At 39.9% G+C, this 24614-nt stretch overlaps 1 protein-coding gene across 1 annotated transcript in view; it reads right to left on the bottom strand.

Moving 5' to 3' along the window:
• Positions 1-23741, bottom strand: part of GABRB1 (gamma-aminobutyric acid type A receptor subunit beta1) — a gene marked incomplete at both ends in the record, with an annotated part of 392836 nt that extends 369095 nt beyond the window's left edge. The window contains 3 exons of the mRNA XM_082611043.1: positions 22924-22991; positions 23408-23499; positions 23662-23741. Of these exons, the coding sequence (XP_082467169.1) occupies positions 22924-22991; positions 23408-23499; positions 23662-23741 (240 nt within the window). The remainder of the gene's footprint in view (positions 1-22923; positions 22992-23407; positions 23500-23661) is intronic.
• Between the last annotated feature and the right edge of the window lie 873 nt (positions 23742-24614).

Below are 24614 nucleotides of genomic sequence, written 5' to 3'. Positions count from 1 at the left end.
CACAGGACAGCAAGAAACAGAAGCCAGTCTCCAGACTCTGGTCAACTGCTCTTTCCTCTGAAGTACCCAGACTCTTACATTCACACCTATGTTCCACAGGTCTCCCCTGCTTTGTCTTTTGAGCTTTCAAGATGTAGGACTGCCTATAACTGTTACAGTGTATCATAACCAGTTCACCCAAGAGACATTTATATGCATGTATGACAGGACAAAAAATTGGGACATGAAAGGTCAATTTTATTTTCTCCAAAATATGGAGGAAAGAATTTTTTATTATTTCAGTATCCTATTACCATAGGCCATGGGCTTGTTTTTCCATTAATCTTAGATGACTCTGCTAAAAGGATTATTAAGGGATAGAAAAAATATGTGAAATGTGATACTGGTACTCAGAATGTTTGGAGTTTAGGTAAGAGAGAAGACCAACACACATGAAACAATCAGTGAATAGCATGAGACTAAAATCTATAGAACCTCTGAGGGAAATTCACTTCAGGGCAGCCTTTTTGGTTGTGTTCTGACTCTAGGGCTGTGAGAGAGATGTTGTGAGGCTCAGCCTAGATCTCACATCCCTTTCGGGACTGAAACACTCATTCCTCCAGCTGCCAGGGGTGGTGGCTGATGTCTCTCAGCTGAGCCTCTCTCCAGCAACACCCCAGCTGGATGGAGACTGTCCCCACTCATGGTCAGTCACACCTCTTTCTCAGGGACAGCCCATATCGTATGGCTGGTTAATGTTGGAGTGAGTGGATGGGTTGGGGTATGAAGACCCAGACAACATACCTCAATTCTAGATCATTCTGAAGGGTCATTCTAGCTCCCAAGTTCTCCTTGGGGTTAGTTATGCATTTGTAGCATCCACATCGTAATTCAACTTCACCAAGGTTTCGCCTCTCCCCTTGATTAGTGAATGCTGCTGCCCTCACTCCCCAACAGGAGTTGTTCCTGACAGCATTCTCTAATACATCCCTTTAAACAGACATTTCTATCTTCTTGTTTCAAAAGAACCCAACCTGCACCAGGGTCACATCCCACTCTTCCCTTTTTTCTTATTCCATATTCAAATTTCTTCTCTGATTTCCACTGGAGTTAACTGCACCCACTAAACTCACCCTGGTCCCAAATTTCTCTCTCCCCCTCCTCTTCTGCCTTCTCTGGACATCTCAATTTAGTCCACATATGGAAGTGTTCTGTCTAGCTTTCTCATTTACCTCCCTGGATTTATCTTAACATTATGAATCTTCCTGTCAACATGCCTATCCCCTAATGGATGACCCAAAATGTTTTATCCTAAACACTGCAAAATAGAGTCTGTCTTGCTAGGGGCCTCAATGTTCAGGAACAAAGGTGGCACAGGGCAGCTGTTTTCTGTTTCCACCAGGATAGCTGGTTTCAATCACATGGTATTTAAGTTCACTGAATGTTTTGGAAGCTAATCCACAAAGGATAGATACATTGACAGGAAGATTCATAATGTTACAATAAAGTCAGGAAGGAAAATGAAAGAATTGAGCAGAAAGTTAGAAAGCATGGTATACACAGAAGCATCATTACACAGAGCATTATACACAGAGCCAGAAAGAGGCCAGGAACAGGATATGTGTCTTTGATGAATTCAAAGCATTGGTTCAGAATTTTTAGGCTTCACCACCTCTGGTACTTAAAAGGCCACAGTACAAACTGGGTCTTAAGGCACACTGTGGCAAAGGAAGCTCTGTGCTTCTGAGACTGTATGCAAAACAGTTTTAAATTGGTGGTCCATATGGTTTTAATTAATTGCACATATGCTACAGGGTTTGAATTGCTAGATGGCCCCTCTCCCCACCCCTTCAGCCCCATATCTGAATAGGCACATCCATATCCACCCACGAGTTTGCAGCCTCCGTGGGAGATCAGGTAGGAAATCGGGGAGGAAACAATGATCATGCCTTACTACCACACTCTTGTCTTTCTGTGCCCTCAGTTCAAGTCTTCCCATATTCCTTCCCCATAGTGGCATGGCCTCCATATTGTTTCTGTGAAAAGAAGGGGACTCAGGTTTCTTCAGCACACACTAGATACCAGGTTTTCTGCTTCCTATATGGTGGTTTTAATGACATTTTGTATATAGCTAGATGTCAGCTGGCATCCTTTGAGACTGAAATAAATTAACCCAAGCCCTTTATCCTTGTACTATTAAAAGTCCAATGTTTTCACTGGGATTTTTGTACACGTCCAGATACATCTTCACAGTCACCTCTGACTTAGATTTCCAGTTTCCTCTGAACTCTTGTTATCATTCTGGTCTTAAGCATATGACTGTTTTCTTCCCTGTACTTCATGCTGACCCAGATGTGGAACTCAGCACCGCATAACCCTCCAACAAAGTATTTCTATGAATAATAGACTTTTTAGAAAAAGTGGAGAAACAATGACATTTTCTATCACAATAATAAAAAATAACATAATATTGAATAATAAAATCTCTGTTTTTGAGTCCCTCAGCCACTCAAACACTGGGAATTACTGGCTGAGAACTTCAATATTTTGTCTAGTTTTTCTACATTTTTGGTTCCAATATTCCTCTTCATCTTGATCCTCCATTTTCTGTTCTGTCCTCAACTCTTCTTGTATTATTTATTACTCAGAGAATTTTAGCTCCTTTCCCCTTCTTAAATCTAGACATATATTATTTCCTAAAAGTCATTAACATTTCCCCTAAACAAAGAGCCAGTTATTCTGGGTCTCACCATTCAGCACCACAGAGTAACTGGTAGAGCCTTTGAAATCCCAGTCTTCTCTTTCTTCCCCTACTCCCCGCCATTCTCAGCAAGTGGAAAGGGCAGCCCAAAGACTTATTTCCTACCAACATAAACTATGCCTCCCTGCTTGAGAAAGAAGAAGAAGTCTTGGTGAGTGTGAATGGCTTTTCTTTTTCTTACCACAACATCAGAGACGAAGATATTAACAGAGAGAGCATTCACAAAGACAGAGCCAGAATCCAGGGTGGGCCAAGTAACCACCCATCCCTTTTCCACCATGCTGCTTTTCCAGAACAGATGGTGGCCAGAGGAGCCTCTATTAACTATTAAATTAAGGAAACATAGGGGAAAAGAGGGTAGAAGGGAAGAAAAGAGAGAAGCAGAAAGAGGAATTATTAATGATATTGAAATTGAGTTTGTCATGGAAGTGTTTCTTTCTTTCCTGTATTGTGAGAAGCAAAGAATGTGAAGAGTCAGGAAATAGAACGGCACATTGTTGTTAATTTGTTCCTGAAAGTAAATGAGGCAATTTGGGGAAAAATAGTCTTTCTCGGGCTTCCCTGGGGTGCAGTGGTTAAGAATAGGCCTGCCAATGTGGGGGACACAGGTTCGAGCCCTGGTCCGGGAAGATCCCACATGCCACGGAGCAACTAAGCCCCTGCGCCACAACTACTGAGCCTGTGCTCTAGAGCCCGTGAGCCACAACTACTGAAGCCTGTGCGCCTAGACCTTGTGCTCCACAACAAGAGAAGCCACCACAATGAGAAGCCCGCACACCGCAACGAAGAGTAGCCCCCACTCGCCCCAACTAGAGAAAACCCGCGCGCAGCAACGAAGACCCAATGCAGCCAAAAATAAATAATTAATTGATTAAAAAAGAATAGTCTTTCTCCCAGTGCTGAATGTCTACCTATAGCAAGGCATTTCCAAAGCAACTGTCCAACAATGATGATAGGCACGTATCTCTAGACTCTTCTTGAATTTAAATTTCATCAAAATTATTCCTTGCTTCCCTGAACTGTTTGCATTGGCCTTTACTTTTCCCTTTGTATCTGGAACTTCCAAAACAAATAAACAAACAAACAAACAACTTCTTGGGAATTTCTAATCAGCCTCTCTTAAAAATACATATATTTACTGGCTGACATGAATCTCTCTTTTCTACTAACTCTCCAGTAAAATCAGAAGTTAAAGGTTACAAAATAATGTACTGGTATGGTAATTTTGATTATGAAAGACATTCTGAAATTGTATATTTTCAGACCTCAGTAAAACCCCCAACACATGATGCCTGAAATGGTAACTTTTCCTAAAGCCCACTTTGTGCTGCACCCATCCCCTTACATCAAGAACTTAGTATTATCCTTGAACTAAAAAGGGGAAAAGGGGGGGAGGGACAAATTAGGAGTTTGGGATTAATATATACACACTATTATATATAAAATACATAACCAACAAGGACCTACTGTATAGCACGGGGAATTATACTCAATATCTTGTAATAAACTTAAAGAATCTGAAAAAAATAGATATATATGTATGTGTAACTGACTCATTTTGCTGTACCCCTGAAACTAACACAACATTGTAAATCAACTATACTTCAATTTAAAAAACAAAATAATTAAATTTAAAAAAAGGAGATAGAAAATATTTACCATGTTAAGCACTTTAAAAAAAAAGTAATTAAGTTCTGGCTTGACCTGACCTGTGTGTGCCTGAACCTGTGTGGGACCCAATCTTCAGTGACAGCACAGGCACAGTTAACTGTGTCCTTGCTAAACTCCCCACTTAGACATAAGAGCACAGGTTATTCTTTAGCTGTGAGGGATGAACAAATACAGCAAGATCTATATTGGTGATAAGAGTACTATGCCTTATATAGCACACACACACAAAAAAAGTAAACCTGAAAGCCTGTAATGGCTTTAGCAGAATTTAAACAGCCTAATTTTGCATTTTTGAAATACAGAAAAACAGTTTATTTCAAGCAAGTTGTTTCTCCCTAAACTATGTTCCATGAATGTCTTCTACTTTATAAATACACTGTCCTTCGGCAGTAAATCCTTTGCTTTCTATTTCAAGCCAAGTGATTGTTATATTGCCATCATTTCAACCAAGCCAGAAGGAACAGAGATTTAAAATTTTTCTAATATGTGTCGTTAATTTTTTAAATAAAAATATTTAAAATGCATATTTCTCCAGGAGACAGAAAAATGAAAAATCTCTCCTGTAAGCTATGCGGTAATAATAACTTGCTATTTTAACATCAAGATGCCAGCTGCATTTCATAATGTAATTTCCCAGTTCTGAAAGGACAGTGATGAAATGATCTGACCTTTACATATTCCTGTTTGATTTCTCTCTCAGTGTTCAGTCAGAAAAATAAGAAGAACTAAATATAACTGAGCCTTTTCTGTCTTTTCTACTCAGAAATGGGTTCTCTAATTAGCTTCCCTACTCTCCCCACCAAGAAACAATTGACATGCTTCCCCTTCTGTGGTTGATCCCTGCCCCCATTGGAGAATCGTGAAGTGGAGGGCAATTCTTTCTTTCCACTGGCAGGAAATCTTGTAAATTGAAAAATAACAGATTTTAGATTTTCTGAGTCTTCTTCTTGGACTCAAACAAGCAAATCACCCCTGCAAGAAAACCTGACAGGAAAAATGCTGTGTTGCCTGTTTTATGGACAATGACAAGAATGGCAATAGAGAGAGAAACAAGAACCTGGGCTCCCACCAACCAACCCTGTCCTTTGGTGAGAGTCATTTTTTTTTAAGTCTTCCATCATGAGAAGATTAAGAGGTAAGGTTTTGTCCAGGGAAGTAATCCTGCTGAACTGGAGCAAGACTACCTACTAGCCAGCATGCTTATGCTCATTTTGAGGCCTGAAATTCAAAACTTGATTCTTTTAGGTGGGATTCTGCCTGATCCTTCACTTAGAGAGTAAAATATCTGTTTATTAACAGCATAATTCATAATTCAGCATTTCAGAGTGAACTCTGAAATGGAAAGAAATGACTGTTGGATAAAATGATAAGAGGAGTGTGATATTGTGATTTATAATAAGAAATCTATGTTTCGTCTTCTGCTCCCTACCCACCTCAGCTTTTGGTAAACAGCTTGTAAAATTCCTCCAAATTTCTAAGGGCTGAGAGCAAGAAAGGTGTGTTTTGTTATGTTAATGAGGTGACGTTTGGAAAGCGCCAGAAGAGGGAGGCTAATTCAGAACAGCCAACTGAGTGATTAGAGGATTGCAACTACTAGTCCCATCCCCTGACCTCCAGGGATAGACAGGGGCTGGAGATTGAGTTCAATCTACAATGGCCAATGATTTAATCAATCATGCCTATGTAATGAAGCTTCCATAAAGACCCAAAAGGACAGGGGATCAAAGCTTCCCAGTTGGTGAACACTTGGAGATTGAGGAGAGGAGTGGACCTGGAGAGGGTGTGGAAACTGTGCCCTTTCCCCAGACCTTGCCCCAGGCATCTCTCCCATCTGGCTGTTCCTGAGTTCTGTCATTTTATAATAAATGATGCTCCCATAAGTAAAATGTTTCTCTGAGTTCTGTGAGCTGCTCTAGCAAAAAATAATCAAACCCAACATGGAGATTGTGGGAACCTCTGATTTATAGCCAGTTGGTCATAAGTACAGGTAACAACCTGTTCCTGCAACTGGCATCTGAAGTGGGGGAGGGGACAGTCTTGTAGGACTGAACGCTTAACCTGTGGAATCCGATACTATCCCTGGGTAGATAGTGCCAGAACTGAGTTGTGCTGTAGGACACCCAGCTGGTGTCCAGAAAATTGCTTGTTGTATGCAGGGGGCCTCTCAGCGACCCCCTCCCCGACACACACCCACACACAATGGAATTGGATCCCAGGACCCAAAAGAGGGTGTTAGATGTCTGGCTCTTAAGTCAAATAGGCTTGAGCTTTAAACAACTCTATCACAAATCAGCTTTCCTGGTCTCTGTTCTTTATCTGTGAAATAGGGATACTAAATATTCCTAGCTCAGGTGGCTCTTGTAAAAACTGATGTCAAGTATTTATTGTGGCACCCAATACATGGTACATTTCATTATATTTTAATAACGATTATTATTCTTGACATTAAGGGTTGTCTTTTTTCCTGTACTGAGTACAGAAGTATATACAGACTTGAATTGAATGCATTATATTTATTTATTTATTTATTTTTGGCTGCATTGGGTCTTCGCTGCTACGTACAGGCTTTCTCTAGTTGTGGCGATCAGGGGCTACTCCTTGTTGCGGTGCGTGGGCTTCTCACTGCGGTGGCTTCTCTTGTCTCAGAACACGGGCTCTAGGTATGCAGACTTCAGTAGTTGGGGCACGGGGGGCTCAGTTGCTCCGTGGCATGTGGGATCTTCCCAGACCAGGGCTTGAACCTGTGTCCCCTGCATTGGCAGGTGGATTCTTAACCACCACGCCACAAGGGAAGTCACTGAATGCATTATATTTAAATTCAATTCAACATGATTTTACTCAACCTGCCCTGTGCAAAAGGCACTTTTCAGGCACAGTCTTCAGGAAGCTCTTGAACACCCTTGGCATTTGAGGACTTAACGTCTTCTGAATCTCCTTTTCATTAACCAACATGAAGGTTAGTGACATGGCAACTTTTTCTGAGATATAAGTTTGAGTACTGTGCATTGTAAGGTCAATAAGTTATTTGCTCCAGAAAGAGCCACTGAATTAATGACAGCCCAGTCAAGTGCCCTGTCACTGCCTCTAAGTGTGTGGTTGTAGTCTTCTTCTTGAATTATACATACTCTAAAGGTGATCAACATGTGAGGATTTTTGACGATCTTACAATAGATTGTTTGTAAACATCAAGTAAAAATCTTAGAAGTTCAAATTCCTCAACTGTGAAGGGTCCTAGAGAAGTGTTCTTTCTCTTGTCACCCTCTTGCTTTTGGATAGAAGAGCCATATAAGCCAACTAGGACAGATATAATTATCTTTTTTTATTCCGAAGCTTTCTAACGATGGATACTTCCCAGATACTCTTCGTAGCTACTTCCAGCATCTTCTCACTCATTACAGTCAAGATGTTCTTCCTTATGTCCAATCTAAACTTTGCTTCTTTCCTCAAGTTAGTTCTCTCAGAAGGGGCATAAAATCCATTCTCTCTTCCTACTTTTGATAAGTACCTAACACAGTGATTTAAGTAACATCTTGCATGCAAATAGGTCCAAGGTGATTTAAATAGGTGAATGGATCAAACATTTTTATAATCCTGAAGATATAAATCAAGCTACTCCTTAATCTTTACAAAGTTTAACTCTGGCCTAAATAATATTAATTGCTAATGCATTTCACCCTAGGACCTATTTTGCTAAGTATTAATAATGTTTCCTAATCTTTGAAACATATGTTTAAATGTTACCAGAAATAATGTTGTTTTATGATCTAACTGATTTATGGCCTAACTACCACACATAGACGCTAAAGCCAATCTACCTGGGTGCAAATCTCAGCTCTATCACTTATTAGTTGTGTAACTTTGGGCAAGTTTCTTAACTTTTCTATGCCTCAGTTTCCTTAGCTGTAAAATAGAGATAATAATGATGCATACTTCATATGGCTGCATTATGAATTAAGTGGGTTAATATTTTTAAAGTACTTAGAATTGTACCTGCTTTGTAGAAGTACACAATAAGTATTATTATTATTACTATGACTCCAAGATGATTTTCTAGGCCTTACGACTCATATCTGATTAGTCAGTAATCTTATCTCTACAAACTTCTTTTTTTTTTTTTTTTTTTGCGGTACACGGGCCTCTCACTGTTGTGGCCTCTCCCGTTGCGGAGCACAGGCCTGGACCCGCAGGCTCAGTGGCCATGGCTCACGGGCCTAGCCACTCCGTGGCATGTGGGATCTTCCCGGACTGGGGCATGAACCCATGTCCCCTACATCGGCAGGTGGACTCTCAACCACTGCGCCACCAGGGAAGCCCTCTACAAACTTCTTAGTCCTATTTTCTCTGCCTGGCATATCCATCACCTTCCTACCTATATTACTCTCCTCTTGAACATCTCAGCTTGGTTGTACTTTCTCTGTCATGTTATGAGTTGAGATCTCATTTTTAGGGCCCTTTTTTTTAGTGTTACTGTGGTCAATTATGACCTCATGAAAATAGTTACCTTTTAATAACTTACCTTCTCAATGAGAGTCTTGGCTGTTCCTTGAAGGAATAAAGTAAATCCTACAATAGTTAATAATGCTTCCCAATTCCTAACAAGTCCCTTTGCTCTTATAAAACTATTGGTAAGTAAAGGTGAGCTGATAGGTGATGTTTTTATTTGTTTGATTATCTCAAACTTTAATATAAAAATTCTTATTAGGTTATCTCATCCACTCTACCTAATTCCATTGTTGATATTCATATAAAGCGCCCATAACAGTGCCTGGTACACAGTATGTGCTCAATAAAGAATAAGAAGAAGAAAGAGGAGAAGAAGGAGGAAGAGGGAAAGAAGATAAAGAAGAAGGAGCAGGTTATAAATAACTTATATTTTCCCCAATCAGACAACACATTATCTCACTAAGCCTTCAATGACCTAAGAAGAAAATATAATTTATTCCCATTTTAAAGAAGAAGAAATTCAGGCTTTAAATGGCATAGGGTGATCATAAATCCTGACTTTCCCAGGACAGTGTTGGTTTACATTTCTTGACCCTGGTAATATTAATAGTGTTCCCTTTCATTCTCAAAAGTTCATGTTTGGACAGTAAATTATATGATTACTCTAAAGTTAACTAATGCCAAGGTAACAGGGCCTGTAAGTGGAGGGGTTATAATCAAAACTAGAAGTCAACTCCAGAGCACTAATCCCTTGGCTAAGCCCATGGAAAACCACGTATCACATGTCTTTCACATACCAGGGAGTAGCACAAAATGTGAAATTTAGAGAGGTATGGGGGACCATACACAGATTGAAACTTTAAAGTTTGAGAGGTCTCAGAGTGACACCCAAGAAAAAATAATGAGGAGGAAAGATGTGGGAAACTCTTTCCATTTTTTTCTATCAGATGTCACAGAAGAGTTTCACAATTAGAAGTAGTACTGTGAATTTCAACTGTCTGATGAAAATCCCAGTATTGAACAAAAATATTATCATATTTGATTATGCAAGATGTGAATTCATGTTATTCCTGATGTCCTGGCATTAAAAAGGGAGAAATTCATTACAAGCCTAGGAGATAATAGTAAAATAATAAAAAAATAGCAGCATTTAACACTCATATAGTAACTTACAGTTTATACATCACATGTACAGACTGTATATTTGGCTACGATTTATCTCTTTTGATCCTCACTGCTCCCTGAAATAAGTAGAGCAGAAATTATTACTTCCATTTTACATGGAACTAAGAATCAAAGGCCTTAAGTAAGTCACGAGATTCATACTTGAGAGTATAAATTAGGATACAACATCATCCTGACATTTTAAAGTGATTTAAAATTATTCAAATATAACTCGACAGAAGAAGATTCAAGGGGAATGTACTTAAGGAGAAAACCAAAATTATATACACCAGATGGGGAGTATCTGGACTTAAAAAATTGCCAGTGTGCTTCCCACTAGACACTGATTTTATTTTATTTTTTATTTTTTTAAATTAATTTTTATTGGAGTATAGTTGCTTTACAATGTTGTGTTAGTTTCTACCGTACAGCAAAATGAATCAGTTATGCATATACCTATATCCCCTCTTTTTTGGAATTCCTTCCCATTTAGGTCACCACAATGCATTAAGTAGAATTCCCTGTGCTATACAGTATGTTCTCATTAGTTATCTATTTCATACATAGTATCAATAGTGTATATGTGTCAATCCCAATCTCCCAATTCCTCCCACCCCACCCCCTTTCCCCCTTGGTATCCATACATTTGTTCTCTACCAGACACTGATTTTAACTATAAGATTCATCAGGTTATTCAAACTACAAGATGTTATTGCCACCTGGCCCAGTCAGCATGGACACTATGCCTCCAGAGAATGGAGGTGAATTTGCTGATTTCACATTTTGGTCTACAAAATATTGAGTATTGCTGTCAGATCAAGCAAAATGCTTTTCGAGTGCAAAGGATCAGTGTGGACAGCACAAATGCTGTCTCAGCACATCTCAGCCATTGTTTCGAGCTGTTTCATATTGGCTCCTGAAATCAGGAAATTGCTGATTCTGGGGAAAGTATGAAATAAATCCTCTTTCTTCCCTTTCCTCCTTTCCTTTTCTAGTCTCTGTCTCTCTCTCTTTTTTTTTTTTAACTACACAAGATGTATTTATTATTTATTTATTTGTTTGCTTTTTGAGTCTCTGTCTCTTAAGCAAACCTGTTCTCTCATTCAACCATTCATTCACACACTGGTATAAATACAAGAAATAAAGACTAGCATTATTAGTGCCTCTCTCAGGTGTTATTTGCATTTCAGCAGGAATCAAAGCAGAAGATATCAAAATCTGATGATTGCGGGACTTCCCTGGTGGTGCAGTGGTTAAGAAACCACCTGCCAATGCAGGGGAAACTGGTTCGGTCTCTGGTCCGGGAAGATCCCACATGCCGCGGATCAACTAAGCCCGTGCGCCACAACTACGGAGCCTGAGCTCAAGACCCCTCGAGCTGCAACTATTGAGTCCACATGCTGCAACTACTGAAGCCCACACGCCTAGAGTCCGTGCTCCACAAGAGAAGCCACCATACCGCAACGGAGAGTAGCACCCACTCGCCGCAACTAGAGAAAGCCCGCGCGCAGCAACGAAGACCCAACACAGCCAAAAAAAAAAAAAAAAAAAAATCTGATGATGGCATTTCAAGCAGGTACCTTCTGAAATCACCTTCTGTAGGTGCTCCCTGCCTACAATACTGAAAGGGTCCCACATTTCCACTCAAAAACAAACCTCCACTCAGTGAGACTGAATAGTATTGAAAAAGAATAATGACATTTGCTTTGTTTGAGTTTGGGCTCACATATATCTCTGCCCATTTTTGCAGAACCAAAAGTGCAAATCCTTTAAAATGTGTGAAAGCTGAATGGTAACTAGGCAAAAACATAATTTACCAAGGTATGTTTATGTCCGATGACTGTGATTTTGAACACAGTAGGGCATATGTCATCTGTAATCTGCCATATGTCATCCTGAAAGTCATTCCCTTCCACAATTGCAGAAAACCAGGTTATAAAATCCCCTTCACACTTCATGACAACACAGCTTGTGGGGGTGTCTCCCAAAATGGGGTTGACATAGATGTAGGAGATAGGCACCAATAACCCACCAAAAACTGGATATGACTTTTCAGTTATATGAGTACCTTCTACTCCAAATTTTTCATCCTGTCCTCGTCCTCCCATTTCCAACTTCAAAACTTCTAAAAATCAGTTCCCTCCACATTTAGCCAAAAGTTTGCAACTGATTAACACTAACCTTCATACTGAATCTTCTTCGTCTCTTCTCACCAGCCTCAACTCCGCAGTCGGTTTGAACCGGGATTTTTGCACTCTAGGTTGTTCCTTCGGGATGTGCTGAATTGTGTGTGTGTGTGTGTGTGTGTGTGTGTGTATTTGTATGTTGGGAGTGGGGGCAAACAGAGAGGTGGTGATGTCAGTGGAAAGAATCTCTTATCTCCGTTTAATGTGGTAGTTGATTTAACACATTTACTGGTTATGACAAATTACTGTGTGGGTGTGGAAGTTTCAGACAAAAGTTGATGTTTCAAAGCAAACATCCATATTTAGGTAAGGATACAGTTACAGCGGAAATGACTAGATAGATAGATAGATGTAGATAGATATAATAGATATTATATACATATATAGTAAATATATATATTTCTGGATTAGATATATTATTTACTTTATATTTTCAATTTGATTAACTTCCTTGGTTGTCTTTTAAAATCTAACTTACCTCATTCAAAATCACTCCAAATGGCTGAGGCCTTTTCATATGCTTCCCTTTATGTTTGATTTTCCTTCTTTTTAAATGCCATTCACTTTGTAGTCATCACTCCAGGTATTCTTCAGTAATTTCTTAAATGTTTCCAGAAATATTGAAAGTCCAGGTACCAGCATACAGATGACATTTTGAAAAATGAAAATAATTCACTAATTTTTAAAGATGATGAAAGTTATGCATGTATACATATATATGTATATATGTACGTTGATATTTGTCATGAAATGATTTTGTGTCTGTAAAACTGGCTGTGCCATGTGATAAAGTTGTTTCTATGGAAACGGCTCATGATTCATGATCAACATAAAAGAAAATTACATATGAAGGCATAAGGCAGACCTGACAGAGAAACTATTAATTTCTGAATTAGAAAATTTAAATGCCATTATTACTAACACTTTTTACGGCTAGAAAAATTCTTTTATAATCCTAATAAATGTTATTAAGTCCCTATAATATGCTAGGAGTTACATAGAGAGCATAAAGAATATAATCCTAAACTTCCTGTAGCTTACATAGCACTGGTGGTGAGGGGGTGGAAGGCAAGGTTAATAAAAACCTTATACGAACTGAAAGAAGATCATTATGTTATATTGGGTCTTTTGTCTTTTCAGAGTCTTGATTTGTTTATATGCCCTACACATTCTTCCTCCAGCAGATTCCTCTTCCATGTGGCTACAGCAAAGCTCTATAGAAGAAAGATGACTTCCTGTGGGTGTTGAAGTAGATCTAGATGCATCTGGGTGGGAAAGACATTGCAGGTGGGAGGAGGGAGAAATGATGGCCTCTGACATGAGAAAATGTTCTAGGCACAGGTAGGATTTCAAATAAATGTCATTGACCTGTCTCTATGGAAACCACAAAGAAGATTCTCTTGACTAGAGAATTGTATATCATTGTCTTGAAAATAATGATTAGAAGAAAAAAACCTCCCTGTGAGTCACAGAGGGTTAGAGTAGGCAGGGACCCTGAGCTTTCAACAAATCTATTCCCCCGCCTTCAGGAAGGATCCCAAATAAACCTTCTCATTCAAACAGGAGTCACTCCTAGCAACTTCCCTGATTAATCCATTCAGCAACCAGAAAGAGACATCTGGCCTCTAACTTTCCTACTGCATCCAGAGGACCTTAACCCATACTCTTTTTCTGCTGTGGTAGGGACTGCTAACGGCTACCTTCTGTTTGAACCTTCTTTTGTTTGAATCTATTTCTCTAGCTGCTTCTCTGCTTTCTTTCCCTAAACTTGATGACACACTCTATGAATATGCCTTTGCTAAAATAGGTATCCACTTTCCAGGAGACCATCTGTGGGGATAGGGCTCTGTTGAAATCTTGTTTAAAATCATCCCCACCAAGCCATTCAAATGTTTCAGCTCTTCTGCAAAGCTCCTGGGGGTCACTTTTGAATTTCCTGGCAGCTAAGCTTCATTTCTGTTGGTCCCACTTGTGCTATTATACCCCATCTCATTTCATTGCCAAATACACCTTCTACAAGAACTCACACTGCTTTCATGTGATTTCCCATGGAAACACAGTATTCCAGAAGGACTCTGAATCATTTTAGGGATGTGATGGAGAAGAGAGCAGATGCTGTGTAAGTGGGTTCCACACACATCTTTTTTCCCCATCTATATGGTTTTATAAAAGCAACTGAAACAGTGTACAAAAGTCACTTCTCTGGGTGAATTTGAAAAGTAGGTTCCCAATCTTATCAGGGTCTAGGTCCTCCTAGATAAAGAACAATGTTGCTACAGATTAAAGTTGACTGCACTTCATTCTCTGTCTTTGGTCAGCAACCTTTCTCCATATCTCTAACTGGTTCATTTCAGCCACCACATTTATGCACCCAGGATTTCTCCCTGTAGAACTTGCTTTATATGTGAACAGAACTAGAAGGGTCACCAAGAAATTAGTCTTTTTCAGGATAGGTCCAACCTCCAATATTCTACCACAGTGTACCCACAAGTACCTTGCAACAACATGCTCTGACTTTTTTTTTTTTTAATTCTGAAAACATATCTACTTCAACAGTGAACATTGTGGTTGGTGCTTCTTTTCCTGTTTCTTTCCCTGGGCAGATGGTGCCATATGTGCCCATCACTCAATATGGAACCCATAGGGCAACCTAGGCTCACTGCCTCTCTAACTTCCAACATCTAACCAGTCATGAAATCCCTCTGATTTGCCTCTGTTTGAATTTCTCTTTTTTTCCCCTCTTCTTTTCTATTCTTAAGGCCACTGTTCTCCTTGAGGCATTTATCATCTCTCATCTGGACTCCAAAATACCCTCTAATACTTCTTAACTAGGAATGTTGGCCCCAGTTTTAGCCTTCTCTACTTCATCCTCCACGCAGCTATCAGAATGATCTATCTGAAATGCAAAACGTAGCACCTGTTAAAACCTGTAGCAGGTTTCCTTTATTTCAGGATTAGGATTCATTTCCTTAGCATACACATTCCAGCATCATTTCTTCTTTCTGTCTCTCTGTCTCTGTTTCTGTCTCTGTCTGTGTGTGTGTGTCTTTTTAAAGTGAAAATTTTAAATGTTTAAGATTTTTTAAAAAATCAAACAATTCAAAAGGGCATATTAAGAACAGTAAGTATCCCTCCAAGTCATTCTCCTAGTCCTGGTGCCACTTTCAAGACACAACCACTGTTACTCACTTCTTGTATATTTTTCCAGAAGTGGTCAGCACATATACAAAAAAAAATATGTATGTTTCTAGAGAGGCTTCTTTTTAGACAAGTGAGAACATTCAATAACTCTGTCCTGCATCTTGCTGTTAGCATCCTGTCTTATTTCTTGACAATCTTCCCTGTGCCCTTTAAGTTCTCACAATAGTGAATGACTTATAATTCCCAGAACACTCCATACTGTTTTCAGGCATACCTGCCAATGCTAATGCCCTTCCTTTTGCTTGGAAGTTTCTTCTTCTCATTTGCAGCCTACACATGGGGCTCACTACTATTCCTTTTTAGGAATTAACCTTTCACCATGCCTTAGAAACTGCTCTGCTATGCTCCCATAGGATGCTGGGCATACATGCCTCTATCATAGCCACTACCACATTGTTTTAAATAACCTGGTTTCTGCATTCTCCTCTATGCTGTAAAATTTGGGGCTGGCCAAAAAGTTCGTTCGGGTTCCCCCATATCATCTTACACAAAAACCCGAACGAACTTTTTGGCCAAACCAATATCTGAAGGTATGAAACATGTCTTAGTCATTTTTCCATCCCTAGCACCCAGTTCAGGACACGATAAAAGACTAAGTGTTCAGTAAGTACATGTTGAACCAAAACATCCCATGATCAAGGTAACTATGGATGTTTCAAAAATCTTCCAAAATGGAAAATAAAATCTTTACTTCAAGAATAGAGATATTAAATTTTTCCTTTTTTTTTTTTGCGGTATGCGGGCCTATCACCGCTGTGACCTCTCCCGTTGCGGAGCACAGGCTCCGGACGCGCAGGCTCAGCGGCCATGGCTCACGGGCCCAGCCGCTCCGCGGCATGTGGGATCCTCCCGGACCGGGACACGAACCTGTGTCCCCTGAATCGGCAGGCGGACTCTCAACCACTGCGCCACCAGGGAAGCCCTTAAATATTTTTTTAAGAAAGACAATAAACCCCACAAGGACAGACACCCTATCTGCTTTATTCACTAGAGTGGTTGAATGCTCCTGGGAAAATGCCTTTAATCTTAAATATATAATACGATGACAGTTTTATTGGGGCTGTAAGAGGGAAAACACATTAGGCACTTAATGGAGGTGTAGAAGAAAAAAACTATTAGTGGAAAAACAATGAGGGCTATGAGGATTCTAAGAAGGGGATACTGGGCTCACTAAAGAAAACCCATTTATCTTTCATTCTTCTTATGACCAGCCTTTTTTAATTAAGTTATCACCACTAATAGGAATTAATTTTAAACTGTTTCTTGAGCATTTCTGTCAAGGGCTAAGTAATAGATTGTTATGTGCTACTGACTGTAACTTCCTTCAACAATCATCAGTCAAGAGACTTCATGAAATGCATGATCTTCTGAAAACAGACGTATTCTAAAATGCAGAAACTCAATCCTGGTATTACAAAAAATAGGATTCACTCTGTTGAAAAAGCTCATGGGGAAACTGTATTAACATTTAATCAACAGCAGGCATATACCATTCATCTTCCTACTGTCCTCAAGTGTGATAATGTCATTTGAGTTACTGAAACTCAAATCATTTGGAAATATTTAATACCAGTTCTTTTCTTTTGTAATATTTTACCTTCCCTAATAAGGCAAGATTTGATTCATGTGTGTTTTGAGGGTGCTATCAAGACTTTGGGGGCCTGCCATGACAAAAAGCACCAAACATTTACAGAATTGAAACTAAGTGATGGTCAGCAGAGATGAGCACTGTGGCTTCACCCCTTGCTCTCAGACCACCTGATGGAAAGATTATAGGTGGGTTGGGCAAATCTTTGGGATACCCAGATCTTGGAAAACAAAGGTTTCCTTCTGTTTCACATTAAGGGTTGAAACATTATTAGTTTGGCAATAGTTGAGCAATGTTCCCTGTTTGAATACAATGGACAGTACCAGATGGAAATACTTCAAATATGGTCCTGGCTCCAACGCTTAATACGATATAAACCAGGCATCATTCAAGTCTCATTTTAAAGACCATGGATTCAACATTTCTTGTTGCTGTCTTTGGGAATGTGTTTAGGAAAAAATGGATGATAATGCTATGACCAATTAAAATGGTAATCCAAGGGGCCCCAGATTGCACACAATCATTACTGCAACGTTCCCAGGAGATTACCAGAGTTTGCACTCAGTTGGAATTTAATAAATGCTTGTTGACTGACACATCTAAAAGGAGAACAAAATGGAATAAGATGGAATCTAACAGGAGAATATGATGAAGAGGAAGAATCTTGATTTTAACAGAGTCTAAAATCTTTAATAGCCTAAGTTTATATGGTAGATATTTGAACTGGAAAGAGGTTTAGCAATTGTGTCAATTACCTTCATTTTACAGAGGAGAACCCTGAGGCCTGGAGAAGTCAAGTGACCCACTTAAGGTCTCAAAGCTAAATGCCAGGAATATTTTTTTACTTGCCTCATAGATAGGATCCAGACTCTTGCAGGCAGCCTGCCTGGATTCAAATCCTTCTTCTGCCGTTTACTAGATCTATAACTTCTGAGCAAGTTATTTAACCTCTCTCAACATGTTTCTCCCTCTCTCCACCTCAGTTTCTCCATCTGTAATGGGGGGTGATAATTCTATAGCCTTAAATGAGCTACTAATATAAAGCATTTGATAGCCATACCTTATACATAGAATGTATTCAATAAATGCTACTTTTTTCATTGTACTACACATTGTTATACCTAGTCTGGTCACGTAATCCTAAGAACACAGTCTTTCAAATGTGACTGCAAACTTTAAAAAACCTGGATAGGCTTGCTTTGATGTGGCTTAGAGTATAAAAAGATCTTTCTGTTATCTCCAAACAGAAAGGCAAAGGGAAGTTTTTCCTCTCTTAGCTTCTCCTGATGGTACAATATTGTAACCCAGCACCTAAAAGTGAGACCTTGTTGATTACTCATATAAGAGAAAAACGTATTTATATCTTTAACTGCTGATATCTGTTCATGCCTTTAAATGGTACTGACCTATTTGCTCTATTTGCAAAGGAATTCTGTTATAACCTCAGAGAACTTACTGACACCAGCAAGAGTATGTTTAGGCTCTTTTACAAAGCTATTGCAAGCTCCTAGTGGGGTGAAACCCAGTTTGCAATGTTCTTTATTCTGAAGAAGAAAAGTCTTTGTAAAGCAGCGGGATAGTGTTGTCCAAATTACTGGGCTTGGCAACATTTTCATAGCCATCATTAAAGGCTGGTGGACTCATAAGTATTGACACAGTTAGGAGGACTGCTTATTAGTTTAAGTCAAGCCCTATCAGTCTTATCATCAACTGTTACACTCAATTTTCCCTTCTGAGCACAGCTACCTGTTTAACTACCTGGAAGTTAACTTGAAACTTAATTTGAAACCTTGGAAAAATATCATCCTTAGAGAAATTTGAGAGAAAAAAAGGTTCATTTCTTAATAATGCTAGCCCTTAGAATAATGTACTACAATCTTGCTTCTCAAAGTGCTGTCCATATAGCAGCAATCGGCATCACCTGGGAGTTGTTAAAAATGTAGGCTATCAGACCCCATCCTAGACCTCTGAATAAAAAACTGCATTTTAACATTTTGAGATCCCAGAGTGATTCAGATACACATTAAAGAATGGGAAACACTGGCTTAGAGAAAGTGGTGACAGGTGGTTATTGTTTGGTGTCACCAAGAGGATGGTAATTAGACATAACTGAAGCATATACCAGAAACCTCTGGAATCAAATATTCAAATAAGAGGGGGATTTAACAATAGTGGACATTTCATAAGTAAAATTTCATTTTCTCTTGGGTATTATTTAGAAAATTGGCTCATTTTAGTTTTTATTTTTTTGGGGGTGGGTGTTTTTATTGTTAATTTTAATGCCTATAAGAGCATTCACTATGGCATCCATGTATGCATAAAGGAAGGAAACAATGAATACACAGTAGCTATCCATTCCTGGGAACAGCTTGGGTTGAGACCTACTTTGAGCTAGGACTCAATAGATTTCAAGTTTTCTGGAGGTGGCCACTCAGACCATCACGTCTTTAGATGAGAGACAGAGAGCTCTGTGGCTGGAACTCCTCCTTGATGAGCAGGAGCTGCCTCTTTAATAAGACGGAACGGCTAGTCATTGGAATCTGAAATACAAGGGTTCAACCTTTTGTTTGCAGGTAGTTAATATCTTGTTCCCCCAATCTACTACTCTGAGAGAAGACTTACTTACTATTATCTGTGTTTTATTGGGGGCTACTGTCTCCTTTTGTTCCAACTGCCTCTTATTCCTCTTCAGTCATCCGTGTGTGTGTGTGTGTGTGTGTGTGTGTGTGTGTGTGTGTGTGTGTAGGTATACAGCTTGGCAGAAATTGTTAAGAGAGAAGGTTTGAGGAATTTAATTTAAAATATATGGAAATCACAGTAGTTTTTTTAAGATGATAGAAGATAATAGTATGTGGTCACTATCATAGGCACAATACATCCCATGATGCCAAAAGAAAAATCCTTCCTAATTTAATGAACAATATTATTGCCTGAAAAGAAAACTCTTGCTCTCAAGTATGGTTTTTCTCCCTGCGTCAGAATTATTCTTCAGCAGTTTTCCATTCACTGCTCAAAACCAACAATTATTGATTATAGAGATTCTATAAAAACTCTCTCTCTTTCAAATTTGGGAAAAATATTTTAAATCCTGAAGGGCGTGAATCAGAAAATACTCTTGATGTGACATTAGTCTTTAATAAAATAGACAATGTTAGAAACCAATCTGGAATTATATTTCTCTTAGCATAGCATAGGAAAAGAACAAAAATTAACAGAGTCTAGTTTTCAAACCCATTAATGTAATGTACAATTATGCGATTTTCCCAGCTGTGGAAATGGGTGGATAATAATGGTAATGAATAAAAATATAAAAATGAGCATTGTTTTAGCAATGGATTTTAATTTTAATTTTCTTTAAAACTATTTTTATTATATTTGATGTCCATTTTTATTTGTTTAATTTTGTTGAAAATTTCCTATTAAATAATCTCAGAAGTTACTGCCTATCAGGGTTCTGAAACATGCTTAATATAAAAGCAATAAGTCTTATTTCCCATTGACATTTCAACTTTACTTTATGATCTAAAAATCAAAGCATACCATAGACAGTGCTCTTAACCAGGGCTAACTATCCAGATTTTGCTTATATAGAACCCTCAATCCTAAAATTCCTCTGTTTCCAATTTTTTTGGAGTTATTTCCAATCTATGTATTCCCATGCTTTGTTATAGATGATAGAAGAAAAAATAAACCTTGGGTCTTGTTGGTAGATTTCATTAAAAAGAGAAGCAAGGAAGAATAAGTAAATCAAGGTTTATTATTTTCCTAGGTTCAGTGGTTTCTATTTTCCCATGATGTCTCTAACACTATTGTGGAAAGGTAATGGGTAATTTAGTAGAATATATTTTTTAAAGGTTTATCTGTTGGGTGAATATTTTAAAAAATCAAGTACATATACACACGGTACAGTGAGTAAATAGATTATATTATTCCATCATTAAGAGCTATTTCCAGTGGTACAGTAATTAAATTAATTATTTTTGTTCTGAGCTTCTGTATGAATTCAGTTGAACAACTGATTATACAGAGCTTTTTTGTTATGGTGGTTGTTTTAGTTAAACAGCAACTTCCCTATTCAATTCAGTTTGGGTTTTGCCTTTGGTTTTAAACTGAAAAGTTGTTTGTAAATATAGTCAACAGAATTATACATTTTAAAAGTTCTGAAAAGCATAGTACTCTAAAAGCAGACCACTGGCAAAGGCACTGTTTGCCTTCTGAGTCTTCTGAATCTTCTCCTATTTTATAAATTATCTGTGTGGGTACTTACAAGGTGCCAAAATAAATGACTGAAAAGGAAATTATTATCATCATTTATCTACATGATACAAACCACTTAAACTAATTCATTGCCTAATTTATCCAGTCGCAATGGCATGGATTGGGTATGATTTGTATATGTGCCCATGTTATTACATTCCCCAGTGTTTGTCAACAGTTCATCTTGGGTGCTTTGTGGTAGTGACATGTATGTGACAGAATATTATAAATGAGTCTATTAAAAACCTTTTCCAAGTCCGAGAATATTCATTGTGCATTGCTATTTCAAAATTGTTTTTCTAATACAACCATCAGAGATATTAATTTAAAATAATATTTAAAATAAGCTAGTTAAAGCAGGGGAAAGTACAACTTTAAAATACAGCAATTTAATAGTCACACTTTTTATTCTAATCCCACTCAATATATTTTAAATATACGTATTTCTTCCCTGACATACCTTAAAAAAAAAGAAAGAAAAGTTCTTAAGCCTTAGCGTGTTAAAATAAAATGACTCACTAATAATGAAATGAAATAACAATTCAATAGCCTTTACAAATATAGAGTGATAAAACCCCCAAAGGCTTTAGTCTTTAAATTATTCAGGCTGTCTAAATTTCTGCTGCCACAATATTTTTTTTCGCAAGTGGAATAAAAATGGCATTTTGCTCAGGTAGATCTAGCTGTTCCCTGGGTGGTTGGTTCTAGAAAAGCAACAGGCTTTCCCCCCTGCCTTACAAGAAGCAACAGTTGGAAACTCTAACTAGAAAACTTCTACCCCACAGTGGTTGGAAAGCGCCAATAGAGAAAGTGACAGCTATGATTTCAATCCATTTTGCAACAGCTTCAGAAAGGCAGGAGGAAAAATGAAATAAAAGAATGTTAACTCTTGGCAATAAAAAGATTGCGCTATGCTCCCTATGTTACTATCGCCCTCTCCTCCCCCCTCCCTTTTCTACAGTCTCTTTGATCATCAGGCTTTTTCGGCATGCTTGGGTTTATAAGGCAAAGCAAAGCAATAACTCCAACTATTCGGTTTGAACTTAAACTCGCAAGATGCAGCAAGACAAATTCATCAACCCTCACGTGGGAACAATACAAGCCTCTCCCCAGAATCTGGCTTGAGCACTTTCACACCGTTGTCTCAGCCTGTTGCTCCTGCCACTCGGTGTGCTAGAGCCTGGAAAGAGGGAGGGAACACTATGAACCCTCATCTATGTGCTTGGGTGCTTTGTGGCGGGCCGTGGGTGGGTCCGGCTCACCGGCTGCCGGGACCGTGCCTGCGGAGTAGGCGGCCGCGGACCACCGTGCGGGGACCCTCTCGTGCGGGCCGCCCGGTCGCCGGCAGGTGGTGCCCTACGCCTCTCAACACCGCAGGAAACCCAGCGAAAGTACCGCTGACTCCGCCCCACCGGCTCAGCCGGCGCCACAGTCACCGTCCTTCCCCAAATAGTGCGGAGCACGTTTCCTCCGGAACACCGCAGTAGCCCGTGTGTGTGTCGAAAATACAAACCAGGGCCAGCAGGGTGTGTGTGCCAGAGTGGGGAGCGCGCGCGGAGCGGGATCCATGGACCGGGGCGAGGTGACCGCCAACGAAACGCAGAGGGCACGGGGACCGGTCCGTTTCGCATCTGCGTAAGCCCGGCTGCCGGGCCAGTAGCGAGGCCACTCACCATGTTCACTTCGGAGACCATGTCTATGCTGGCGACATCGATCCTCATCCCGACGTCCACGGGGGGCCCTACCGGGGAGGTGGGACACATTATGGGCATAATCTCAGAGTGGCCACAGGCTGGGGAGGGTCGGGGGGCTTCCCTGCGCTTACTACATTCTGAATGGGCTCCGCTACACCCAGCCCTCCACCCCCTTGCCGGGGACAGCCTGGGAAAACAGGTGTGGGCACTCAAGTGATGCAGTGACTATGCAGAGGGTGTGTCGGGCCGGGGGAAGGTCGGCTCTGCCTGGGGTTCATCCACCTGCGACTGGGGCTCCGGCGTGGTGTGTGTGTGTGTGTGTGTGGCCAGAGCGTAGGGCACGCTTACCAAAATAACATGTTTCTTCTTCTTCTTCTTCTTTTTTTTTTTTTTGACATTTGTCTTTGACAAGAAAGGAGAACTAGATATGGGTTACAGGTTGAAAAAAAAGATGAAACATTACCTCCAAAGTCCGGCCGCAAGCGAATGTCATAACCTTTGAGCAACCTATCCACCGTCTCTTTCACGTATGACATGTTGCTGGGCTCATTGGCGCTGAAGGGAAGAAGTAGGGACCGGATTCAGAATGAGCACAAACTGCGAGCAGACATAAAAATAGACAGGCTCACCGACCCCCCAAATAACGAGCTACATGATCCAGCAAGCATGTAAAAAGAAAAACACCAAGAAAAAAGACATTCAACAACAGCAGCTCACCTGTGTGCACAACAGACCATGGCAATCATCACAGGGAAAGAGAGAAGCCCCAGACTCTCTCGATTTTGTACTGTCCACATTACTAACTCTGATTAAAGAATTGTCTTTTCTGCGAAGATTCAAGGAATGCAACTTAGTCGGCGGCAGGGCAGTAATTCCCGAATGGACCTGCGCATGCGCAGAGTGTGCTCACTACCAAAAGACACCTTGTGCCTTGCAAACAATATTCCTAGTGGAACAGGCAACAGATTTCAATCCCTTTAAAGTTCCTGTTTGTGGTGCTCCGCGTCCTCCGTGTAGTAAAAGATACCCTGCTGTTTCCTTGATCGTGCTTGTGTATACGGATCTTTCTTTGTGCACTGGAGGTTTCTATGTTCATTTCCTTTCTGCCTTCAACCTAATTTTTTAACTCAGTTTCCAGGGATATGGCTTAGGCTGCCTGTGATTGGCATATTTCGTTGACAGTCACGGTGGTCTTAGAACCGGTTCTCTCTGTTTGCCTGTGTGTGTGTGTGTGTGTGTGTGAGAGAGAGAGAGAGAGAGAGAGAGAGAGAGAGAGAGAGAGATGGGGGTGAGGGGCGAAGTGAGTGGAGAGGGAGAGCCACAGAAGAAGGAAACTCAGGATGTATTTGAGGAGTCCAGGAATCAGGTCCGCTTGAGAGGAGTCTTAGCACGTCTGGCTTACTGCCGTCCTTCTCTATGGGAGGAGGAGGAAGAGGAGAAGGTCGACTTTTGCGCTCGCTCCCCCGCTCTTCCACTTTTCTTCCCTCCGTCTTTCTTGTCTCACCAAGCGAGAGAGGTGGGGTAAGCAAGCCAGAGGCAGCATCTCGGGCAGGCAATCCTTTTTCTAGAACCATTCGCCTCAAGTCTCACTTTTCTTCTAGGTTCTAGTAAGGAAAACCTCTTTTTTAATTGCCAGCGTGTTAGCATGTATTAATAACCCAAAACAGGAC

Source organism: Mesoplodon mirus, assembly GCF_964341445.2.
Source record: "Mesoplodon mirus genome assembly, chromosome: 2".
Classification (NCBI taxonomy): Eukaryota; Metazoa; Chordata; class Mammalia; order Artiodactyla; family Ziphiidae; genus Mesoplodon; species Mesoplodon mirus.
This window is presented reverse-complemented; position numbering and strand designations above follow the sequence as displayed.